The 20,666-nt window shown below is 47.9% G+C and overlaps 1 protein-coding gene across 1 annotated transcript in view; it reads left to right on the top strand.

Annotated features, from left to right (window-relative positions):
• The window catches only part of ARMC9 (armadillo repeat containing 9), a 103,892-nt gene that overhangs the window by 62,603 nt on the left and 20,623 nt on the right, over positions 1 to 20,666 (top strand). Inside the window, exons 19-20 of the mRNA XM_023523855.1 lie at positions 3,062 to 3,152; positions 7,090 to 7,145. Coding sequence (XP_023379623.1) covers positions 3,062 to 3,152; positions 7,090 to 7,145 — 147 coding nt within the window. The remainder of the gene's footprint in view (positions 1 to 3,061; positions 3,153 to 7,089; positions 7,146 to 20,666) is intronic.

The following is a 20,666-nucleotide window of genomic DNA, read 5'->3' on the forward strand; positions in this document are numbered from 1 at the left end:
GAGACTTCCCACATTTCGCTCTTATCCTTGAGGAAAGTTTTAGATTGATAAAGGAATTACATTCTTTTTGCCCATAACAGTGATAAAGAAAATCAGATAATGAGGAAAACATCTCATAATCTCACCATCGTAATGTCCGCTGGTGCCGGTGCTGGGGGAGTGGTGGCCAAGCGGATGTTCCCAGACCTGCCGGTGTTTGCAGGCTGTGTCGGCACAGACCTTCTGGGGAACAGCTTGGCAGTTTATGTGAGAAACTACTAAACCATCCATTGTTTGGATTCATTTATTTTTCTCTGGTCATTGATGCAGAGAAGAGGTCTACTGGGAAGATGCTCAATTCAACATTTTTATAACGGTGAAAAACTGGAAGAAACATGATTTCTAGTAATAGAGAAATTGCTAATGAAATTATAGCTCTTTTGCTCAAAAAATTAACAGCTATTGAGGATGATAATTGGGAAAAGCAGAATGAGGCGGTATGGAAATCTTTAATTGTATAATGAGAGATAAAAGCAGAATATGACGTTATAAGAACTCTGTTTTTGCAACTGTATAAAACATTTGTGTACTTGTGGAGAATGACAAATACATAAAAATTTTATTAGTGCCACATTCTATTATGGTGGTCTTAAAAATAATAGCCAAAAAAAAAAAAAAAAGCAGGAGAAAAAGAGAAATCAGTGTCCTGAGGCCCATTTGAACTTGAAGAGACTACCAGGGTCTGGGGCTGGAGAGCAGGTCAGATGGTAGGCCACCCTGAGGCCCACACTCCAAAGCCACCTGTGCCAGGGTTAGAGTAAGTGTGGCAATGGAGCTTAGTTCCCCCGGGATCTAAGCCCGGCTGGACATTCTCCCTGGGCTGGGGCAGACCACATGCTCGTCACTTGTGAAGGCTCTGGGTTGCCAGGGAGCTGGGTTAGAAGCCACAGAGCCAGGAGGAACGGCCACACTCCCTAGGGCCACTCCAGTGATACCACCACTGCAGCTTGCACCATGACCGCGCCCCCCCCAGGCCCACAGCTCACACCTACAGTACCAGAACAAGGACTGGATGCCACCACCACCCACCTGCCAGAAAGGCGTGTGTTTCCCAGTGTGCTGGGTTCTTCACAGTACCCACTGCCAAGTCAGTCTCTCGTGGGTGTATTCGATGAGCAGAATCCAGGCCACATGCCTGGGGAATTTATTATTAAGAAACTTCCTCCGAGTAATCCTCCTAATTACAGAGAAGGAAATTGTGATCCCCCCCGTCCCCGACCACCACCAAGTAACAACCGAGCTAGAGCTGTACCAAAGAGAACGAATGAAAATGAAAAGCTCTTTCAGTATATGAGCAGATAATCGTTTGCAGGAATAACGTCTGGGAAGAGCACAGAGAGCCTGATGAATGATTTGTCTCGCTCCACTGGTGAGAATGTCGAGGACAGTGGCACCGATGGGCTAGTGACGATCCTGACCGTCCGCGTTTTAGGGTTTATCACGCTGCCTTCACTTGATGTGTTCCTCTTCCTCTGGCCCTTCCCGTGGGCAGTGACAGAGAGTGGGGATGTCAGTTTATGAGATACAGTGACGTAAAGTCAACTCTCCTGACAGTGAAGGGCCTGACTCTTTGGTAAGACAATCCCAGGCTTCCGGTCCCACAGGAGCCGGACGCGCCCTCCTTTAAACGCGCATCCCTGGATTTCCCCTTCCCCACCACGCCTTCCTGTCTCTGCCTCCTGGTTAAGTGTTAGGTTCTCTAAGGTTCTGTCCTCACCTATCACTAGGGAACCTTGTTTACTTCCTTGTCTTCAGCTACCAGACCTCGCTTCTGAGCCGCAAACCACTTCCAGGTACAACAAGCGCAACCTCAACCATTTACTGAGCATCCGTGTGCCGGCCATTGACCTAGCTGCAGTTTTTAGGTGTAATTTACACGCAGTGAAATGCATTGGCCCTACAAGTTCAGTTTAATGCATTTGACAAATGTATACATCTACAAAACCAACACCCAGTTATAGACTTTATTTTTTTTTAATCTCATGTTAATTCCAGTTGTCATCATCGTTTTGTAGTTGAGGAAATCAGCTGGGAGAGGTTAAATAATTTGACCAGAGTCACACGGTTAATTCACAGGGGAGCTAGAATTACAGTCCAGACTTAACCTTTCCAGAAGGTGATGCTCTGCTTTAGGTGATGGAAACTCACCACGTTCAAAACTGCATTTCTTTAATTCAGTTTCAGAGCTATTGATTCCAACCTGGCCTTCATGAAAAAGGAACGTATTGGCTCATATAATTGGAAAGTCCAGGCATCAACTTCAGGCACACCTCGGTCAGGGTTCACATGTCACTACATCCGTTTCTTGGCCGGCACCTGTGGATTCTGCTGCTGCTTTTTGGATTCATTATTAGATAACACTTTTCCTTCAAGAAGGCCTCCTCACCTCCAGCCATACATATGCATTCAAACCCTGCAAGGAAAGAGGAAGAGGGGACCTCGACATTCCCCTGGAATTCTGTTAGTCAGTATTGAAAATTACGATGTCGGTATTTTATAAGGAAGTCAGTAATGTACAGTGTAGTGACTTTATGGTTCTTTGATAGAAATAGAATGATGACTGTTTGAACTGAGGTTTTATTTCCTCGTTTACTTCTCTGAACCTATGGTTTTACTTTTCAAAGGCCACATTTGGCCGTAAAATCCAGAAGGCAGTGTAGAAATTTAGGGAAAACACAGCAGAGAAATCACCCCCCACACCGCACCAAAAAAAAAAACATATTGCCAAAACTGCTCATTGATGCAGAGAAGAACTCTACCGTGTAACGGGAATGCTTATTAAAATTTTGTAAGTTTTTTTCCTAAATACGTTATAATTAGTTCAGATAATCAAGAAGAAAATAATTTCGCTGTGAATTATAAAGAGAACAAAAGGAATGTTTAGTACTGAGCCGAGGGATTTTTATCGTGCATGTATAAGAAAGTATTTTGGAGGGATTAGCCGAAAGCACCCCACTGAACTGTTGTTGGCTCCCCCCAAAAAACACTGAAGTGTTAACTGCTACTCTCTCTGTCCCTCTAGGGAATGGAAGACATCCTTCGCTGCTTCATCAAAGAAGGCAACGCCGAAACAGTCCGCCAGATTGAATTTATCATCAAGCAGCTTAATTCAGGTTCGTGCGATGCAAGAATCTATGGTCTATCTTTTGACTCTTTCACACATGCCAGAAAGACACGTGGGCTTTCGTAGAGGGGATTGTCATCTCTTGGCATTCGTTCCAGAGGCCCAAGTGAACCCATAGACAAAGGCTCAACCAGGCAGTTAAGGCCAGATCATCTCGAGATCGACAATCTCTCATCACGCTTTGGGCTTCTAGTCAGCAAAAAGAATTCAAAAGCAGTTACAGAAGCCGTCCTCCAACGCGAGCTCCCTTTACACGGCTTCCTGCTCCAACACGAGTTCCCTTTACACGGCTTCCTCCTCCAACGCGAGCTCCCTTTACACGGCTTCCCGCTCCTAACCTCCCGCCTCAGAAGAATGTCCTAGGTCAGATAGGGGTGACAGGCCAGCCTTTCTAGCACCGCTGTAAACAATGTTGCCATCCTCCGGCCTTCGTTCATTCACCCCAGAAAAACTTATGTTGCCAACCGACAGCGTGGAAGGATGTGATCCCCTTTCTATTTGGCTTCCTCGATTACCATGGCAACCCACATCCCATAATAAGCAGGAAAGGCCAGTGTGAGACGCCTTGGATGGGAACCTGGGGTGGTGAGGAAGCTCCTCGCTTTTTCTGTGGACTCCTCACACCTTGAACCTGACTCGTACACGTGCCAGAGGCACCTGACACCGCCAGCATCCCAGGGCCAAGCTCGTCCCTAATGTCCTTCTCTCTGCCCTTCTCTGACACCCAGCAGTCCACATCTCTGAAAGTCCAGGTGTGCAAATCCCGTTCCGCACACAAAGGCAACTCATCAGTCTCTTGATCTCTACCGTGACCCCAAGCCAGCAGCTTGACCAGGGCCAAGCGGAAGGGGCCAGAAGCCCTGCACCGGGAGAAGCCCAAAGGCGGCTTCCAGCTCACGGTTCATGGCCCAAGCTGCACAGGGCAGTCCCCTGGGAGATTTAGAAATCCTCACCTCAATTAAACCAGAATCTCTGGGGGAACCCCAGGAGCAAATAGGGTGTGAAGCTTCCAGGCAATGCCACCGTGTAGCCTGGGATGGATGCGGAAATGGATGCGGGGGGCAGACCGCAGATGTCACGGGGGCGCCTTGTCCCCAGAAAGCAGCTGGGAGACTCACCCTTCAGACTCTGGGCCCATTTCCCTTTGAACATCCTTCCTTCTGCTTTTTCTGGAGCTAGTATAACTCACCCCAAATTCAGGTGGGCAAGGACTAGAACTTTATTTTCCTCAGCAGCATAGTTTCTGACTCTGAACCCCCGTTCTGCGGGGTGGGCATATTCAAAATTAAGCGAAATAAAACCTTGCCCTCCGTCCTGTGGAGGTTGCTCCCTAACCTCCTCTGGCTGGACTGCCATCTGGGAGGGTGGGGGATGCGGGGAAGAGATGCTCCCCCTCTGCTCCATGGTCCCAGCTCTGCCGACTCCTCCCTCGCAAGCCAGGGGTCCTCTGCAGCTGCAGGGCTGCACTTGAGACCTTCTTCAAGGCCGACTCTGTTTCAGTCTCATCGAGACTCACCACCTCCCTGGCAGCCAAGAGGCAGGGCGAGGCCCCATCCCTCTCCGGCTATAAAACATCTCTTTCTCTTACATAAAACTGGCCCTTGGAGCAGCATGCCAAAGAATGTGTGTGTTGGGGGGGTCAGTTTACATTTCTGTAGGGGGACGTGCTTTGGCAAGAAGTTAGCTGAGCAGAGCTAAAGCTTTAAGCCTTGTGTATTCAGGAAAAGCTTAGGAAATACCTGCTTAGCTCAGTGAGTTCCAATTTAAATAAAGAGTATCTAAAGTATTTCTTTTTTTATCTCAAGTATCTAAGTTATTCTGTATCCACAGGACAATGGTAGGTCCAGAGGTGAATACCCAGGAGTCTGCTACTTTGAAACAAAACTAGAAAGTCACTGAACATTTATTTGGATGGAGGAGCAGACATACACACACAAATACCTTAGCATATGCGTCATCAGCATCACGTCAAAATCAACCCACCAGCATCGCGATGGAGCCTAGAGGAAGGAGAGCTGGACAGTTTCTGTCCAGTCCCCTCTTCATCCTCGGGTGGAAATTAATAGCAGAGTAGGAATTAGCCATTTGCTAGTTTAAGATACGTGAAATGGCATTGCCGCCATCTGTATTTAGAGCACTGATCTCTTAGTGAACACGAAAACACGTACGAGGGTTTTCATACATTCAGGCCCATCTCAACCCTCTCCAAGCGCAGGACTTCTGGCTACCTGGGGACCTAAGCCACAGGCGGGTTGGGCTGCTCAGGTGAAGCCTGAGGGGAGACTCCAGCCCGGTAATGTGACAGGCAGAGGCGAGCAGCCACCAGCAACCACGACAAGTTTGTCAGTAACCCTAGCGCTCAGCTAGGGGACCAGCGGACACTCACCAGTCACTGAGGAGAGGACAGGGAGGTCTGGCAGGTCACTGGGCAGGAGCAAGGCAGAGCCGGCCTCACCAGCTGGGCCCTCAGGAAAGGCAGGGCTGTCGATGCAAGGGCACCTTATGGGGTGCCACAACTCCAGGAACGGCTTGGGGACCAAGCTCATGTCCCCGTCATCCTGGAGAGGAGTTCACAGGACAGGATGAGTGGGAACCAGCAGGCTTGAGGGAGGGGAGAGCAGCTGGACTAGCTGGTGGCCCCCGAAATGTCTAAGACTCTAAAAGAAAAGGAAGGTTTATCACTGTCGAATTTAGCAACATCTCCATTTTGAAAGCCACTTGCTTGAAAGCCCTTTACTGAGGATGGAGTGGGGTCGTGCAGTTCACAGGCCAGTGGGGAATAGAAGCTAGGTGATCGGGCTTCAGCCCAGGTGCAGAATGACAGAACATCCTCCTGTCTGCAGAGCGGCTTTCTAGGCCAAATAGACTCCATGACAGCAGCGTGGCTCGTGATGGGCATGGAGCCATGCATGCCCCAAGGAGGTGGGGACAGAAGTCGGTGTCCTGCCAAGGCAGTGGAGTCTTTCCCTTTAGACGGAAAGCTGCGTTGAAGTTTGGGGGTGTTCTGGGGTTTCCGTGTTTCCTTTTCTAGGAAATGGTTTGGGGATTTAGTTAAGTGTAGGCGAGTCTGCCACCAGTCTCTTCAAGAATGGTCTTTGGTTTCCTCCTCTTCCTACGTCCTACGCGACTTCCTTTCCTCTTTCCTCCCGCTTTCTTTACTTTCCTGTCGACTGTTCAAGAAACGAGTGATAGAATAAAGCAGATGCTGAAAGGATACGCGGTGCTCCGTCCCCAAGGACTCACAGTCCAGTGCAGTGGGGGAGAGAGATACCCAGACAAGTCAGCCATTCATTCATCAGTAAACACCGATCATCCAGAAGTGCTGAGTATTATCAGAGCATTCGAGTAAACGCTGAAGATTTAGCAATGCACCACAGGAGCCTTCAGGAACTTGAGCTGTCACGACCCTCCCCCTGTCCTCGGTGGAAGAATCATGGGATTTCAAAATAGATTTGGTCTGAATCTCAATTCTGTCATTTACTGGCAGTGTGACCGTAAACAAGCCCCTCATCCTCTCTGTGCCTCCATGTGCTGTGTGCCATCAAGTGGAGGTAAGGGTCAGCAAAATCATCGGAAGGGTTAAGTGAAATCGCACAAGCGACAGTTTGTAGCAGTGCCTGGCAGTGATGCTCGCTCTTCTCTAGATTCCTCTGAAATTACATGTCGGCTTTTAATTTTTCTCATGCCGCCACTACCGTGTTTTTTATAAAAATGGAGAGCGATATTTAAAATTGCTCAGGACGACATCAAACTAGCTGAAATGGGACAGGAACACGATTGTTGTGTCGTAACCTAATTCTCGTCCGGGCGTTTCACACGTCTCTGCAGTGGCTGAGGGATTTTGTTGACCAAGTCTCCCAGCTGTTTTTGCAGCTATTCATTGGGTTTATTTTGTTTATTTTGTTTATTTTTTTTTTTTCTCATAGAAGAGCTACCGGATGGTGTTCTTGAATCTGACGATGATGAAGACGAAGATGATGAAGTAAGTTGGCGGCTCTTGATGCCACATAGGGAACTTGTGCCAAATGATTCTGAGTCTTGTCCTTGCCTTGAAAAGTTACTCCGGAAATGAGGATTTTGATCCCTGCCACGTTATTTTTTTTATAGTTCCGTAGGTTGGCTAGTGCTCAGCTGGGTGGTTTTCTGCTGGGCTCACTGGGGGTGTCACGTGGCCACTTTCCCTGTCCCGGCTGGCCTCACGCCCTCCACGGCACAGCCTCTGTCCACGTGAGCCACGTGAGCGCTGATCGTTCAGGGGTGCGGCCTGGACTTCTCATCGGTCGGCGGGCGGCTGGGCTCCAGGAGGGAAGACGCGGAAGCTTCCAGTCCTCTCCGAGGTCTGCGGTCTCAGCATCCCTTTGGCTGCGTCCTGCTCAGGGCTCATCACCAGAGCAGCCAGGCCGTGGGACCTCAGTTAGACCCCAGCAGCAGGAGGGTCAGGCCAGGGGGACTGTGGGTGGCCATGTCTGAGGGACCGTCTGCTGCACCTTGGCGGGGGTGCTGCAGCCAGCCTGGGATGCCACACTGTGTGGCTCTCAGGATTTGTGGCAGGTTGAAAGATAACCGTTCTTCAAACCTGAGAGTTTTGCTTTGAAGGGTTACGAGCTGCCAGCTGTCTTCCTCACGGATAATGACACTGGGCGGGAGGCTCACTGCCAGGGGCTTGTTTCTGAGCTGGGGGAACTAACCACCTCACTGTTATTTGCATCCTTTTGATGTGGGTTTCCCCGGCTGTGGAAACTCTGCTTGCCTGGTTATTTAGAGCCTGAAGGTTCAGAAGTCACATGGGTGAGTCACCTGACATGATGTGAAGAATGGTGACCTCTGGGCTCTAGGTGGACTTTCAGATGACAAGCCTCTTCTTTTCATAGTTTTTCCCTGAGATCTAGAAAAAACATATGCGCTGAACTCTCTGGTTCTCTGTGGTAGTAAGTGATTTGCATCCCTCCTCCTTCATGGGGAGTGAATGCTGGAGGCTGTATTTTTATTCGGACTTGTGGTCTATCCATTTAAAAGGTTTCTGTTCATGGGGGAGAGAGCTCATTTAAGAGCCCTCCACCAAACGTACAGCTGTGCCGAGATCTGCCAGTGAGTGACTGGCCCTCCTCGGGCAGCCTCCTGCCTGCCACTTTCTTCGTGGGCTGTAGGTGGCACCAGCACGTGTTCTTGCTCACAGCCTTGTCTGACAAGCGCCTTCTGGACCTCAGAGGGGCATCCGGGCCGCACCTTTTACAAAGGCGGATCCAGAGAGGGAAGGAGACCAACCTGAGGTCACCAGAGAGTCAATGGCAGTAAAATCTGGTTTAGAGCAGGAATCAGCAGGCTTTTTCTGGAAAGAGAAAGACAGTAAACATTTTAGGCTTTGCGGGCCACACAGCCTATTTCAATCCCACGAATCTGCCATTTTAATGCAAAGTGGCCATCCACAGTACATAAATAGACGAATGTGGCTGTATTGCCATGAAACTTCATGGACACTAAAAACTTGAATTTCATGTAATTTTCATGTGTCACTAAAAAATTTTTTCAAATATTTGAAAATGTGAAAATCGTTCTTAGCTTATGGGACACCCCAAAACAGGCCTCTTGGCCCCAGGGGCCATCGTTTGCCCCGCTCCTGACTCAGTCTTCTGGGCACGGCATGAGACGCCGCCTTTGTGTCCTAGAAGGGGTGAAGGTGGGAAGTCCTAGGGAAAGGATCTGTCCTTTGGGGCCATAGCTTGACTTTTGGTGGTGAACTCAGGTCGGCAGGTCCTGGACGACCTCCATCATGACCCCGATAGTGCGCGGCAGGCATCGGCGAGGGCGCCCCGGGCAGGCTGAGCGTGTCTGTGTCTCACTCAGCTTTCTCCAAGGCCGGGTGTTAACTTTTAAAACTGCCTTTTAAAATCGCAAAGAAACAAGACAGTGAAAAATGCTCTGACTAAAGGAGATTTTCCAAAAATCGTTTGAGCAAGTGGCACCGTTGCTGGAACGTGAGTATCACTTCCCAAGGTGCCAGCTTTGAAGGCGGCAGCAGAATTACTCTCGAGGTCTCAGAGTCACGCGTCATCTTGCCTAGCAACGTAAAATACTTTTAAAATTTACTATTTAGACCCAAAACACCGATAGCGGAGCCGTCGTTTTCAGCTGGCTGCTTGGTGCCTCTGAAGACACGACGGTCCTGCCGGCGCGAGGCCGGGGCCTGGCGCGGTCACACTCGCTTCGTGCCACCCGGGCCGACATCTGCGCTCTGGCCACTTCGGCCGCTCCTCATCCCGCTTCGCTGGCAACTCGCGAGAGGACCCCCAGGCGCAAATCCTCATTTTCTCCTCCAATTTCTAAAAATGTAATGACTTTTTCTGCTTGTTAACACTTAGTTATGTCTGAAGACGCGTACATTTACATGCCAGAATTAAAAATTTAAGTTGTTTTTTTTTTTTTTCCTGACTCGGAGACTGTCCAGGATATAATGTCAAATGGAAAAAGGAAATTGAAAAGTAATGTGAACAGTATGAGTCTGTTTCAGAAAAATAAACACATCTACGCACATCCTTATGAATTACACGTGTGCTTAGAGGACAGAGGTCAGTGCTGGGCGTTTTCGTAGACTAACGGGGCAGAAGCCGGAGCGGCGGAGGAGCACGTGGGGCGAGGGAACGGGACGGAGCTGATGAGCATTTACAGCTCTCCCCACCAATCTGGCCAAGAGCAAGGGAAGAGAGTTGGGCATTTTTGTTTTGTGTTGTGTTGTTTTTTAATTTGAGAGAGACCTAAGCATGGTGGTTAAATGCTGTTGGGAGGGATCCAGCTGAGAGGGAGAAGCGGCACGTGCAGGAGGAAGGAAAAGATGGCATCGGGCAGGTGTTTTCGTCATTTTCTAGGTTGCGTCTTATACTCGCTGAGCCTGCGAGACCGCAGACCCCTGACAACCTCCAGAGAGATAAAAGCACCATTAGATAAGCTTGCACAGGACACACAAGAGAATGGGCGAGTGACAACTACAAGTTAAGGGTTCAAGTGCATCTCATCTAGTGCTTTGAAGAAATGTGTTTTTTAATACAATTTATTTTTATGTTGAATATATGCTATATGTTCCCAAAGGGCTGATGGTGTGTCACAAGGCTCTGGAGCACCGAGCTAATGTCCTCACTTCAAATGACTCATGTTTGCTTATGACCTCCTAAGACTGTGTTCCTTGTGTCTGGCTCATCTTTGTAAACGGGGAGGAAAGGCCTTCCTGTACTATTCTAGAGGCCTGATTTTAAGGCAAATAGTCTTCCCTCTTAACAAAATAGGTTTAAATGCCAGGTGAAATCAGCCATGGACTTTTACTTGCCCGTCGTCATGTTAAATGACAGTCATGCTCAGCGATTTCCTTCTCTAGGGACGTCTCACATCTAAGAGTCATTCATTTATTTACCCAACAAATATCTGAAGATCTTGAAATAACACTGTTCCAGGAAATAATGGGAAAGGTCGGCAAAAGAAAACCAAGAGTATTGATGGTTTAAAACACCTCCGAGCGTTTAAGTCTAGATGGGCGAGGTGATAACAGCCCAGTCACGCCGCCCACACTGGCGTAGCAGCACCAAGTGCCAGGCGCTGCTCTGGGCGCCTCACGTGTCTTCACCCGTCTGCTCCTCACCACAGCCCCGTGGTAGGTGCTGCTGTTAGCCCCGTTTCACAGATGGGGAAACTGAGGGGGAGAAGATCGCTTGCCCAGTTCACACAGCTAAGTAAGTGATGGCACCGGGAGTCAAAGCCAGGCGGTCCGACTCGGCAGTCCACGCTGTTAGCCGCTGCACCGCCTTGTCTCTTATAAGGAATACACAAAGAGCAAATGATAGAGAATGAATTACCGGTTCATGACTATGAGGGACACAGGAAGTGCCCGGATACTCAGAGAATACTCTTTCTTTCTGCCAGTCTAATGGCGGTAACGTGCTATCTGCTCTTTCTTTTGATTTTGCATCTCCATTGAGTAGTGAGTTTGAATGTCTTTGTGTTTGCTTCATGGGGTATTTGGATTCCTCCGCTGTAATTTCCTATTCATATCCCTTCTCCTTTGAAATACATTCATATCCAAATGTATTTGTCTCTTCACATCAATTTGTATGAATTCTCTGTATATTACAGATACTGACCCTTTTTCACCTCCATTGCAAATATTTTAAAGATATATTTATTGACTTGATTTTTTATAAACTCTTCTGCCTTAAATCTTTAAAAAAATTTTAAAAGATAACTATATCGAATTATGTTGGCTTTTCTTTTACAGCCTCTGGGATTTTTGTTATGACTAAGGTTTCCCTTAACGCCGAATTTTACATGTAGTCTATTCTAGGCATAGAAAATATACATAATATTTAAAGTTCAGAGTAACTATTCTGACATTATTGGTTTCTTTGAAAAAAGTGCCTCGTTCAGCTTGCAGCTCAGATAATTTCATAAACGCTTTTCCTCTAGATAACCTTCACATACATCCCATTTCGTTCCACAAAATGTTTTTTAAAAATGGACCGCAAGAGTCAAGATTTAAAAAGTTAATTCCTGCTCCTTCTTCAGTGACATTGTTAGATGAAACCCGGTCATCTCTCTATCATCTGTCTGCCTGTCATTCCTCTCTCTGGTGGCAGTGGGGAACATGGCGACTGCTCCTGGAGTTCGGGGGCATCGCCCTGGCTGACGACGCTCAGGCAGCAGTGGTCTAACCCTCCGTTGCCTTTGTGCCGTCAGAGCAGATGGCAGTGCCATTGTCTCAGCACAAACCAGGAAAGTCACGACGATCAGTATTTCGGCCAGCCTGGCTTGTGTTTTGTCACCAAGCATTTCCATGGAAGATCTCTGATGAGTACAACGCCAAGAGCAAGTCCAGGCATACTTCTGCAGATGAGATGTTAACTCGCATTCGCGTTTGCCGCTTCGTCTTTATGCAACGAGCTGCTGTGTTATCGGAAAGTAGCACATGCCGTAATCTCTTTTTCTTCCTCTCCATGCGGCAGGCACTCAGCAGCGTCAGCTGCACGAAGCTGGTGCGCGTGTTTCTTCAACCAAGGCACAGCGCTAACTTACCCTTCGAGGTGCTTCCGTGGCTTTGTTTTTTTAATCATTTTTTTTTGTAGGACGGGATAATTTAGGATTTATAGAAAAAAATAATACAGAGAGTTCTCGTATACCCATCATGCAGCTTCAGTGGCTTTTAAATCTAGTTTGAAAGGTTACAACAAATTCTCCATTTTTCACTTTTAAAGAATTCATCACGTCTATGTTTAAAATATTCAAATCCTTTTTCTTTAGAATCTGAATAATTGATCTCAAAATTATACCTCAATTTAATTGGCATATAATACTATTCAAATATGTACTGTTACATAAGACCCAGTAAGATAAATTATTGACGTCTATAAAACTGAAGGGAAGATAGCTTCCGTCATATTTATATTCTTTATTTGCACTTCCTCGCTTGAATAGATTCCTCCCTTCCATGAGTCAGAGAACTTTCTGATAAGTTCTTTCATTTTTTTCAACATCTTTCCATATTAATGGCTTATATGAGTGGAGAAAGTGAGTCCTCTGAGCTGTTTTTTAAGCCAGTGATCCATCCTTAAAAATATGAAAAAAGATATTATAAACAAATTTTCTTTTATCTTTTATTTTAGAATAAACGAGTCTTAAGTTTTTAAAGTTTTAGAGAAAATTTTAAAACTTAGGACTAAGTTTTTCTTTTGTTGTTTTAATTCTAAAAATAAAACAGTAAGTGTACTTTTAGCCGGTTTCTGATTAGGAAAAGGAAAACGTCAAGATTTCAAAATAACAATTTATTGGGTGAGAAGGAAGCATATCTGTTATAGTAGATATAAACAAAATAGATGTACTGAGCGCAAAGTTAGTTATGAAAATCTAGAGAACACAAGAATATTCAAACATACATTAAACTAGCTATCAGAGTGATATCGTCACATGTAGCCTCTAGAAAACTTCACTATATCATAAGAAGGAGTGAAAAATAATGTAATTAAATACATTAAAGTAATTTTGTATTTACAGTTTATAATTATGGTAAATACATATGGTATATAAAATAACATATTTTTGCGAACATAGTTTAGATTTCACAGGCCCCCTAAATGGGTCTTGAGCCGTCACAGGTTCCCCAGACCACACTTTGAGAACCATTGGTTTACAGTTTTGTTTTCTATGGTGTTTATGAGTCTGGGTACGAAAATGTACTCTGAGTTCATATAATGGATAAGAGGGTTTTTCATCTTCTCCTAGGGACTGGAATTAGTTTCATTTCGTTTTTTCTCGCCAGTTCTGCCTCCACCCACCACACGGGGCCCAGCATCACACGCGCACGTATTCTCCTGAGGGAGTGAAGCTGGTACAGGGAGGAGGATGACTGGCGGGTTGACCCCCGAGGTGGCTGCAGTAAACGACCCCAGTGACCCTCTCGGGTGGTCGGCTGTGACACAGGAAGGCCAGACTTTTTATATTTTTAACCATATTTCCTAAAGCATCAATGTAGAAAGCAGAGAACTGGGTCTTGTTCCTTTAAAAAAAAATTCCATATCATTGATTTTTCAAGGTGGAACTTAATATAATGGTCTCTTCAGATGCGTTTAGCAAAACAAGGCCCTGGGTAGAAAGAGTATCCAAAGAAAGGGCAGCTTCGGGCAGCAGAACGATTCTGGCCTCTGTGACATCGCAGTCCGTCTGGCATCACTAAGGGATGATTGGCATCCAGGCGCTTGGCCCTGTTCCTGGGACATTGTGAGCCCCTGGTGAATGTTAGCGCCCACTGTCACCACCACGATTCTGTCATCGTCATCAGCATCACCACTGTCGTCAGCTTCAGGCTCACCATGCCTGGCCGTGGGGAGCCACATTAAGTGCCGGTGCTTTTACACCTGGTGTCCCGACGTACTCAGGGCCTGGGCAGAAGCACGCCGTGAGGAGCTTTAGATCAGAATATGGCCTCAGGTATTTCAAAATAGAGTGTCTTAATAGAAATCAAGGTTCAGTAGGCTCACAGGTCAGAAGACAATTGTCTTTGAAAAGAGAGTTTTTTACTTCCAGTTCCTAAGGGGCAGAGGGGGCCACACCCTGGGGGCCACACCCTGGGGGCTCTGCAGGGAAGCGCCAGGGTCCTCAGGAGGCAGAGAGAGAAGGGCTAGGTGGCCAAGAGCCTGTGCCACATTGGTTTCCGGGGAAGGAGAGGGTGGGACAGGCTAAGCTGGTTTATGGCTGGCAAGTTTGAATAGTTTCTGGGCTCTGGGCATAGCGGCCGTCCCTAGCTCTCGGAGTACCTGGCCCCGGGCTGACTGGGGCTGGCGGACAATGGCCTGGACTGTGAGTCTGCTGGGTAGAGTGTGGACTCTGGACTGGTTGGTTTGCATTTGAAAGGTGTGCTCCCCAGTGAGTTATTATCTCCAGGAACTGGCCAACCTGGGACAGACAGGCCTCAGGAAGACTCGAGATGTCAAAGCATCAGAATAGAGAAAATAAAAGACACAGTTAATCCACGAGGCTCCCACAGCCTGGCCCTGCCAGACTTCTAGCCTCATCTCCCTTTTCCCCCTGAATGGGCTCTGCGAGCATAAAGGAGCTCCCGGGACCTCGCACGGCCTCGAACCTTCCCTGTGATTTTTTCCTACTTCCTTCATGCCCTCTGCTGCCCGGGTGCCAGGCGGGGACAGTTACTGCCATCCTCACACCTTATCGTCTGGTGACAAGATTCACATTGATCCCCTTCACATTCACCCCAGCTGATAAAGGCCGAAGCTCTTTCCAAAGGAAGTTTTATTTTAACACTTAGCATGTAAGAGAGTGTTTGAGCTGCGAGGTTCCCGATCTCAGTGGCCGAGGCAGCGTGAGCCGAGAGCGCGGGCCTGACACCAAGCAAGGATGGCTCACTTTAGCCTCAGCTAGGGGCACCCGGTGGGGAGAAATGGGCTAAAAAGCTGGAAGGGTGATTTGCAGTGAGCCAAACTGCAGAAAATGGAGAGTCACCGAGTATTTGTGGGCCCGGGCTGGGTGTGAACAGAGCCGTGCCTTGGGGAGGTTCATCCTGCCTGCGTCAGCCAGCGTTCCAGTTAACTGAGATCCGGAAAGCTTAGCAGTGCTTACTGGGTGTGGGACGGCCGGGAGCTTTACAGGCATCCACGCACTTACCCACTCGGTCAAATGGGTTCCGTTAATAGCCCTATTTTATAGATGAGAAAACCAGAGTTTAGAGAGCTTCGGGAACTTTCTCAAGGTTCTAGGGGCGGTCATTGGTGGAACCGATATTCACACTCGGGCCGGCGTGAGAACCTGTGTGCCTGCTCTCCCTCCCGCTGCGTGTCAGGGCGGTATGATGCTCCTCTTTGCCTATGGCAGGGCCCCCTCCGGAGGTAAAACCGGCTGGGAATGGTAACTAACAGGGCATGTCATTAGGAACCGAAGGCTGGAACCTTGGACCTTAGAAAGCTGGCAGGATGGTGATGCCTTTAACAAAAACGGGGAACACAGGCTTGGAGGGGGCTGGATCGTACACGGGCAGCACATACTCCTATCTGGCTGGAACGGAAGATGCGGGGGCCTAGAACCCAGTCGGTTCCTGACCGGCTCAGGTGCCCTAGCGCCCCACAGACCCAGGCGTGCTGTCGAGTGCTTGGGCCGTGGCCTCCTTCCTCTTTGGCCACCTTCATATGGAACCTGTGAGCTGGTCCACCCACCTGAAGCTGCCTCAGGTGCGCGGACAGAGCGCCAGCGGCACTTCGTCACCTCCGCCCGGCCCCGCTGTGGTCAGCTTGCTCGGCGCAGTGCAGATTCACTTTTAATTCCGTTACCTAATTGGCAAAGAATCGTCTGCCTTATGTCTGTGTTACTTGCTGGGCCTTTCCATTATTTAACCAAGTCCATAAAAAAACGACTGTTACCAATTAAGGCTTTTGCTTTTTTTCTAAATTCGTTTATTTCTACAACACCGCTCCTGTGCAGTCTGACCTTGGCTTCAATGAACCACCCAACAGGCTGACTCATGGCCACTGCCACCGTTTCCACTCTGGTTTCTATGGAAACAGACGTTGGATGGCTCAAAACAAGGTGAGGGCTCGGAGACATCTCATGATTCTCAGGCATTCACAAACCTTATTTGTCCAACATTGGTTTCCATGGGAACAGATGCAGAAATGGTTGACCAATGTTCTACAGCAAACTTATCTCATTTTTTTTTTAATAAATACCAAAGCAGTGCATGGCTTCTTCCTGTTATCACAGATTTTTGGAATAATAGTACTTTTTTGGAGTGAGACATATATATTTCTGATTTTTACCTATTTTTTGTACTTAAGTGCATTCTACCTTATTTCATTTTACAATTTTTATGTAATAAACCTGTTTCTGCTCACCCAGTCGAATCTCTATGACATGGCGTTCAAAGATGAAACGCTTGACGTCTTAGTCTCGGGAGGAGGGCACGGCCTGCCGACCCTTCCGTCTTCAGAACTGAAGACATCTGTGCTCCGGGCAGTTGGCGAGGCCCTTGCTTCCATCGCTGTGACTTGTAAGGACTCAAACTGAGCCAGGTGGTATCTAAATTCTGTGTGCCCTATGGTATATAAAATATATGAATATATCCGCTGTATCAGACAGCAGTTGTCTGTTAATAGTAGGCAGAGTGACCAATGCATCCCACTCGATTTTGCAGAATGGCAGGAACTACGAAATAGACGTTCATCAAGCGGTTGTTGGTCATGGTGATGTGTGAGACTTCAGCTGCGATCTGCTGCCAAGAGGAGTCACACAGGTGTAAGTCAGACGTTCAAAGGGAGAAGCCGAGTGAGTTCTCCTGAAATAGGAACCACCGGAAGCAGAGTGAAAGCTCACGTTGCTGTGTGGGCGACACGCTGCAGGGAGTTGGTTGATGCAGCTCATTTAGCAGCCGATCGTGCGCTACTTTTTGGCATTTATTTTGATTTTACCTTTCATGATTGATTCGTCTTTTTTTTTTTTTAGCTGCTGCTTATTCGCACTACCTTTTATTCTCCACTAGTGAACTGCAGGTGCCACGAGGGCAGGGATAGCGTCCACTTTGTTCCCCAGGGCGCCCCACTACCGAGCCGTCACGGCCCACGCTGGTTGTCGACGGGCGAGCACCGAGTAAAAGCCCGTGGCAGGACCTTGTGCAGCAGCCCCGAGAGCTCCTCTGTGCAGAGAACTCCTCCAAAGGAATGTCAGCAGGCGGAGTCACCTGATCGTGCCCCAGAGACTCCTCCCAGGGTGCACAGGGCTGTATGAGCGCCACCAGGTCATCAGAACCCCCACTGCTGAAGCCCCTCTTAAGTTCTCGCCCTGTTTTTGAAATTTGTATAAATGGCGTCATACAGGATGATGTCCTCTGCGTCTGGCTCATTCGCTCAGGGTGGTGCCTGTGCGTGAACCACTTAGCCTTTGCCAACTGGTACAAACCACCCCAAATCTTGGTGGCTTAAAAAAGCAAGTCTCTTCCTCCCCGTTCTGTGTGTCAGCTGATCAGGTCCTCGGCTGGTTTCACCCAGACCCTCTCCTGTGGCTGCATCTGGCCGGAGGTCCGCTGGGCGGGAAGGTCCACGGTGGCCTCCGTCATGGTCTGGCAGCAGGGCCTCTTACACGTGGCCTCTGTCCTCCGGTGGGTGTGCTGGGCATTTTCACAGCACCATTGTCACTGAGTTGCCAAGAGGGTGGGGCCAGCACCCCCTCGGGCCCCTTGAGGCCCCGGAAGTCTCAGGGCCCCACTTCTGCCACATCCTATTAGTCAGAGTCACGGCCAGCCCAGCCTGAAGGGGATAGGAAGCCGGCCGACCACACTGCCAGGGGGTGCTAGCCGGGAAGGAGCCCGCGGCTGTGAAGCCGCCACAGTGAGAGTCATCTCAGAAGACAGCATTTTAAGATAAGCTTTGCGTGCAAAACAAAGTAACATTCTGTGGTTCCTCCCCAAAAAAGACAAAGAACGAAGAAAGATCTTTTTTCCACTTGAAGTTAGAGCTCTAGCCATCTAAATTGATATCCGTTACCGTCTCAACCTTGCCAAGGGGCAAAGGCCAAGCACCTCCGTCCGTCCGTCGGAATCCCTTACCAGGGTCGGCCCCCACTCCGCGAGTCAGCAGCTTTCTCTTTTTCCGACATCCAGGCAAGGGGTGAATGATGACGATCCGTGTAGAGCCTGGGCACAGTGCCGGGGCCGTGCAGTTCGTGCTCGGCCGGCAGCGGCTTTTTTGTTTCCTCCTCCTTGACCCAGGTCGATCGTGCTAGAAGAATCTTACCAAACGGACTTAGCAAGAACTCATTGACTGGAGATATTGCTCGAGCACCCGTCATAGGCCAGGGACACCTCTATATCCTTACGCATTTCCGTTTCCTCGTCCTACCAGTTACTGAGAGAGGAACATAGCAGCTTCCGATTATAATGGTAGATTCGCTCATTTCTCCTTCCCGCGCTCTGCGTTGCTTCGTCTGTGTTGGAGTTCTTTTGTCCTCAGCATATATACTTGTAATCACTCCGTCATCCCACAGAGTTGACCCTGTATCGTGATGAAATGCCCTCCGTGCCTCTGTCACGTTCCTGGTGCATTTCGTGCGTCTGCTGTTAATACAGCCCCTCCAGCTCTCCTGTGCTTGCTACATACGTGGCTCAGTATATCTTTTTCCATCCTTTTACTACCACCCCGTCCGTGTCTTTGAATTCAAAGTGCTTCTCTTGTAGACAGCAGACAGCTGGACTGCTTTTTTTTTTTGTTCATCTGTTCTGACAATCTCTGCCTTTGACTGGAGTGTTTATTTAGTGCACTTACACATGTAAGTAGTTTCTTCGAGGTCTAATTTACGTACCATAAAATTCACCTGTTTTAAGTGTGCATTTCAGGGACTGTTAGTCCACGTACAGAGTTGCAGTGCTATCCCCATGGTTCAGGCCCTTGACACACGTCATAGCCAGTCCCTGTCGGCCCTTCCCTTGCCCACCAGGCCCAAAGCAACGAGTAATCTGTTCTCTCTCTAGGTCCGCCTCTTCTGACCATTTCACATGGTACGGAGTCTTTTGCATCTGGCGGCTTTTGTTGAGTGTGATGTTTTTGAGGATTAACCGTGTTGGAGCATGTAGCGGGAGAGTCCATTTCTCTGCACTGCTGAGTATTAGTCCATCACATGGATAAACCACTTTTCGTCCGTTCACTGGTTGAAACAATTTGCACCGTTTCCACTTTTGTGACTGTTTTAAACAACGCGGCTATGAACACTTGCGCACAAGTCTTTGTGTGCTCGTCCGTTTTCATTTCTGGTGGGTGAGTTACCCAGGAATTCCTGGGGAGGGGGGTATAGCAAATTTATGTTTAACTTTTAAAGAAATGGATAAACTCTTTTCCAGAGTGGCTCTACCCATTTTTATATTCCCACTAGTAACTGTGAAGCTGCCAGTTTATCCACATCCTCTCTGAAGTTTGCTGTTGTCTGTCGTTTTAGTTAGAGCTGTCCTGGTAGGTATGAAATGATATTACATTGTGTTTTAAATTTGTGTTTCTCTAACAACTAATGATGTTGAGCATCTTTTTATATGTCTGCTGGCTGTATTAGATTTCCAGGGTTCTTGTCACAAAGTGCTACGAACTGGGTGGCTTATTGTCTCACAGTTCTGGAAGCTAGAAGTCCAAAATTAAGGTGTGGGCAGGGCTGTGCTGTCTTAGTGCACTAGGAGAGAATCTGTCCCATGCCTTCTCTTAGCTCCTGGTGTTGCAGGCAGCCCTTGGCAGGCCTTGGCTTGTCCCTGTGTAACTCCAGTCTCTGCCTCTCTTGTCATATGGCGTTCTCACCTAATATGTCTTCTTATAAGGACACCAGTCATCTTCTTATAAGGACACCACTCATATTAGATTGAGGCCTCACCTGACTCCAGTAGGAGCTCATCTTAACTAATTACATCTGCAAAAACCCTATTCCAGTCAAGGTCACCTTCTGAGGTAGTGGGGATTAGGACTTCAACATATCTTTTAGGGGTACACAGTTTCAACCCGTAACACTAGCTATTTGTGTATCTTCTGTGGTGAAATATCTACTCAAGTATTTTGCCCATTTTTTAAACCGGGATTGTTTGTCGTCTTCTTACTGAGTCGCGCGAGTTCTTCAGATGTCCCAGACACCAGTCCTTGTTCTGATAGGTGGTTTGCCAACATTTTCTCCCAATGTGAGCCTTGACTTCTCATTTTCTTAATGGTGTTTTTTGAAACTCAAAAGTTTTTTATTTGGATAAAGTCTTATGTATCTTCTTTTTTTCTTTTATGGCTTGTGCTTTCGTTGTTGTATCTAAGAACTCTCGGCCCAACCCAGAGTTTATCAGGCCCACTATTGCCATCTGGGGCCAGATAATTCTGTGAATTATGGGATGTTTAACAGCATACCCAGACTCTACCCACTGGATGCCAGTAGCATCCACCCCACTCCAAAGCTGTGACAACCAAAAATGTTTCCAGACATTGCTAAATGTCCCCTGGGAGGCAGAATTACCCCC

This window comes from Pteropus vampyrus, unplaced genomic scaffold (assembly GCF_000151845.1).
Source record: "Pteropus vampyrus isolate Shadow unplaced genomic scaffold, Pvam_2.0 Scaffold423, whole genome shotgun sequence".
Classification (NCBI taxonomy): domain Eukaryota; kingdom Metazoa; phylum Chordata; class Mammalia; order Chiroptera; family Pteropodidae; genus Pteropus; species Pteropus vampyrus.